General features: G+C 39.5%; 1 protein-coding gene across 1 annotated transcript; it reads right to left on the bottom strand.

Annotated features, from left to right (window-relative positions):
- Window positions 1–180: 180 nt before the first annotated feature.
- LOC7476412 (cytochrome P450 81Q32) lies at window positions 181–1,912 on the bottom strand. The gene is made up of 2 exons (XM_002306453.4): window positions 967–1,912; window positions 181–862 (listed from the first exon to the last, which is right to left on the bottom strand). The coding sequence occupies exons 1-2, from the start codon at window positions 1,852–1,854 to the stop codon at window positions 254–256; spliced, it is 1,497 nt and encodes a 498-aa protein (XP_002306489.3). The 5' UTR covers window positions 1,855–1,912; the 3' UTR covers window positions 181–253.
- Window positions 1,913–2,234: the final 322 nt, after the last annotated feature.

Genomic DNA, 2,234 nt, shown 5'->3' with positions numbered 1-2,234 from the left:
TATCAAAAAGATAAGTTCTAGAGGTGTAAACGATAAGCAACCCATGCGCACGGGCTATTCTTAATAATTTCATCGGTTTTTTTTTACTATTTTTTTTTTAATTTTATCTTTTTAACCTGAGGGTTTATTTTTTTTTTATCCAAACCGAAGAGAGAGCGTGTTAATATTGCTGCGAGCAGGTAGGAGAAAAGGAGCATTCTTGATGTATTTATTAATTTATTTTGATGGATACATTCTGGTAATCCCAGGTAGCTTAAGACAGAATGTTGTTCAAGTTTGGACGAGCTTTACACATGACCTCCAATGGCTCGGCTCTGCTCATGAGATTGACCATCTTTTCAGTCATGTCGATTTCCTTTCCACCAACTCCCTCCCAGTCGAAGCACTGAATCAGCGAGCCCAAGGTCAGGGCCATTATTTTGTGTGCCAAGACCTCCCCAGGACAAGCTCTCCTTCCCAATCCAAATGGCAAGTGCTTATATGCTTCGGATTTCCAATTCTCAAATCTCTCAGGCTTAAAACTTTCTGGGTCCTCCCATATCTGGGGATCTCTATGAATGGCCCAGGCATTCACAAGTAAAATTGTACCAGCCGGCACATCATAGCCTCCAACTTCACAATCCGCAGATGACATATGCGGTGCTAAGAGTGGTACAACTGGATATAGTCGTAAGTTCTCAAGGATGATGCTCTGAAGGTAGTGAAGTTTTGAAAAATCTGATTCATCTATTAAACGTTCATGGCCAATTTGAGTATCCAATTCTTCTCTGGCTTTCTTTACCACATCTGGATGGTTGAACAGATTACAGACTCCCCATTCTATAGATGTAACAAGTGTTTTTGTCCCAGCAAGCAACATTATCTGCAAGAACAAAAAAGAAAAAAAAAACAAAGGGCAGTACCATTTAATAACAGCTTGATGCGCAGGGCTCAAATATGCAAAAAAGAATAAAACATGAAACTAACCAGAATAAGTCCTTTTATTATTTCTTCTGTATAGTATTCGGGTTCAGATTCCTGCAAAGTAAGCAAATGATTTATCATTGTGTTTCCATTCTTTTCTCGTCGAAGTTCATCAATCAGTCCTTGCAAGATCAGATCCATCCTGTTACTGAGCCCAGTGCACCTCTTGATAAATCCATTATAATCAACAGATTGAAAAATGGGGAACACGTCCCCAAGATTTGTCAACTCACTAAGGGCAGCATACCCTTGTAATGTCTCCTTAAACTTGGTTGCCTCCTCAACTAATTTCACATCTTCACCATAATATCGCTTCCCTGCAATCATTCTCATTACTATATTAAACGTGAAGTCCATAAACATGGACCTTAGTTCTACCTTAGCAAAACCATCGCTAGAATCTCGATGGAGTCTGCACACCAATCGCCTGATTTCGTCCTTTCTGATGGCCAGAAATGCGTTGAGGCGAGACGAAGAGAAGATTTCAATTGCGCAAATGCGGCGAAGGTTGCGCCAATGATCGCCATAGCTGGCTGAAGCAAGGGTGGTGTTGTTGTAGTGCAAATGCTTGCCAGCTAAGAACTGAGGACGATTGGCAAAAACTATGTCATTCTTGGTGAAGCATTCTTCAACAGCTGACGGTGATGATACAACCACCACAGGTCGAGGGCCCAGTCGAAGAGATATGATTGGGCCATATTTCTTTGAGAGGTTTTCAAGACTTCGATGGATGGGTTGTCTGAGGAGATGGAGATGACCAATAAATGGAATAGCTGGTGGGCTTGGGGGGAGATTTCTACGTTTTTTTCTAGTTTGTAGCAACAACTTAACTGCAACAATAACAAGTAAAAGACATAGAAATGAGTAAACATGGGTTTCTTCCATTTGCATGGACTGAGTATAATCAGTTCTTGTCTGATTTCAACACAATCCAACATATATAAAAGAGTTTTGCACTTCTGCTGCTATTTAAAAGTCGCTTGGTCAGTTGCATTTTTCTTTTTTCTTTTTTCTTTTTCTTTTTCTTTTTTTGCACAAAAGATGTAAGCAAAATTAACTTTCTTTCTTTATATTATTTAAAATTATTTTTTTATCATTCTTCTTTGGCACATGTGGGAATTTCTACGAGGAAATCTTATGGCTGCATCTAGAAAGGCAGTTTCATGGACTTAGAATTTAACGTTGAGCTTTTCGATTCCCAGCACCCGCTGCTACTGAACAGTACCCATATAATGGACTTCAAGTGGAGGAAATAATTTCTAAAGGAACTT

This window comes from Populus trichocarpa, chromosome 5 (assembly GCF_000002775.5).
Source record: "Populus trichocarpa isolate Nisqually-1 chromosome 5, P.trichocarpa_v4.1, whole genome shotgun sequence".
Classification (NCBI taxonomy): Eukaryota; Viridiplantae; Streptophyta; class Magnoliopsida; order Malpighiales; family Salicaceae; genus Populus; species Populus trichocarpa.
This window is presented reverse-complemented; position numbering and strand designations above follow the sequence as displayed.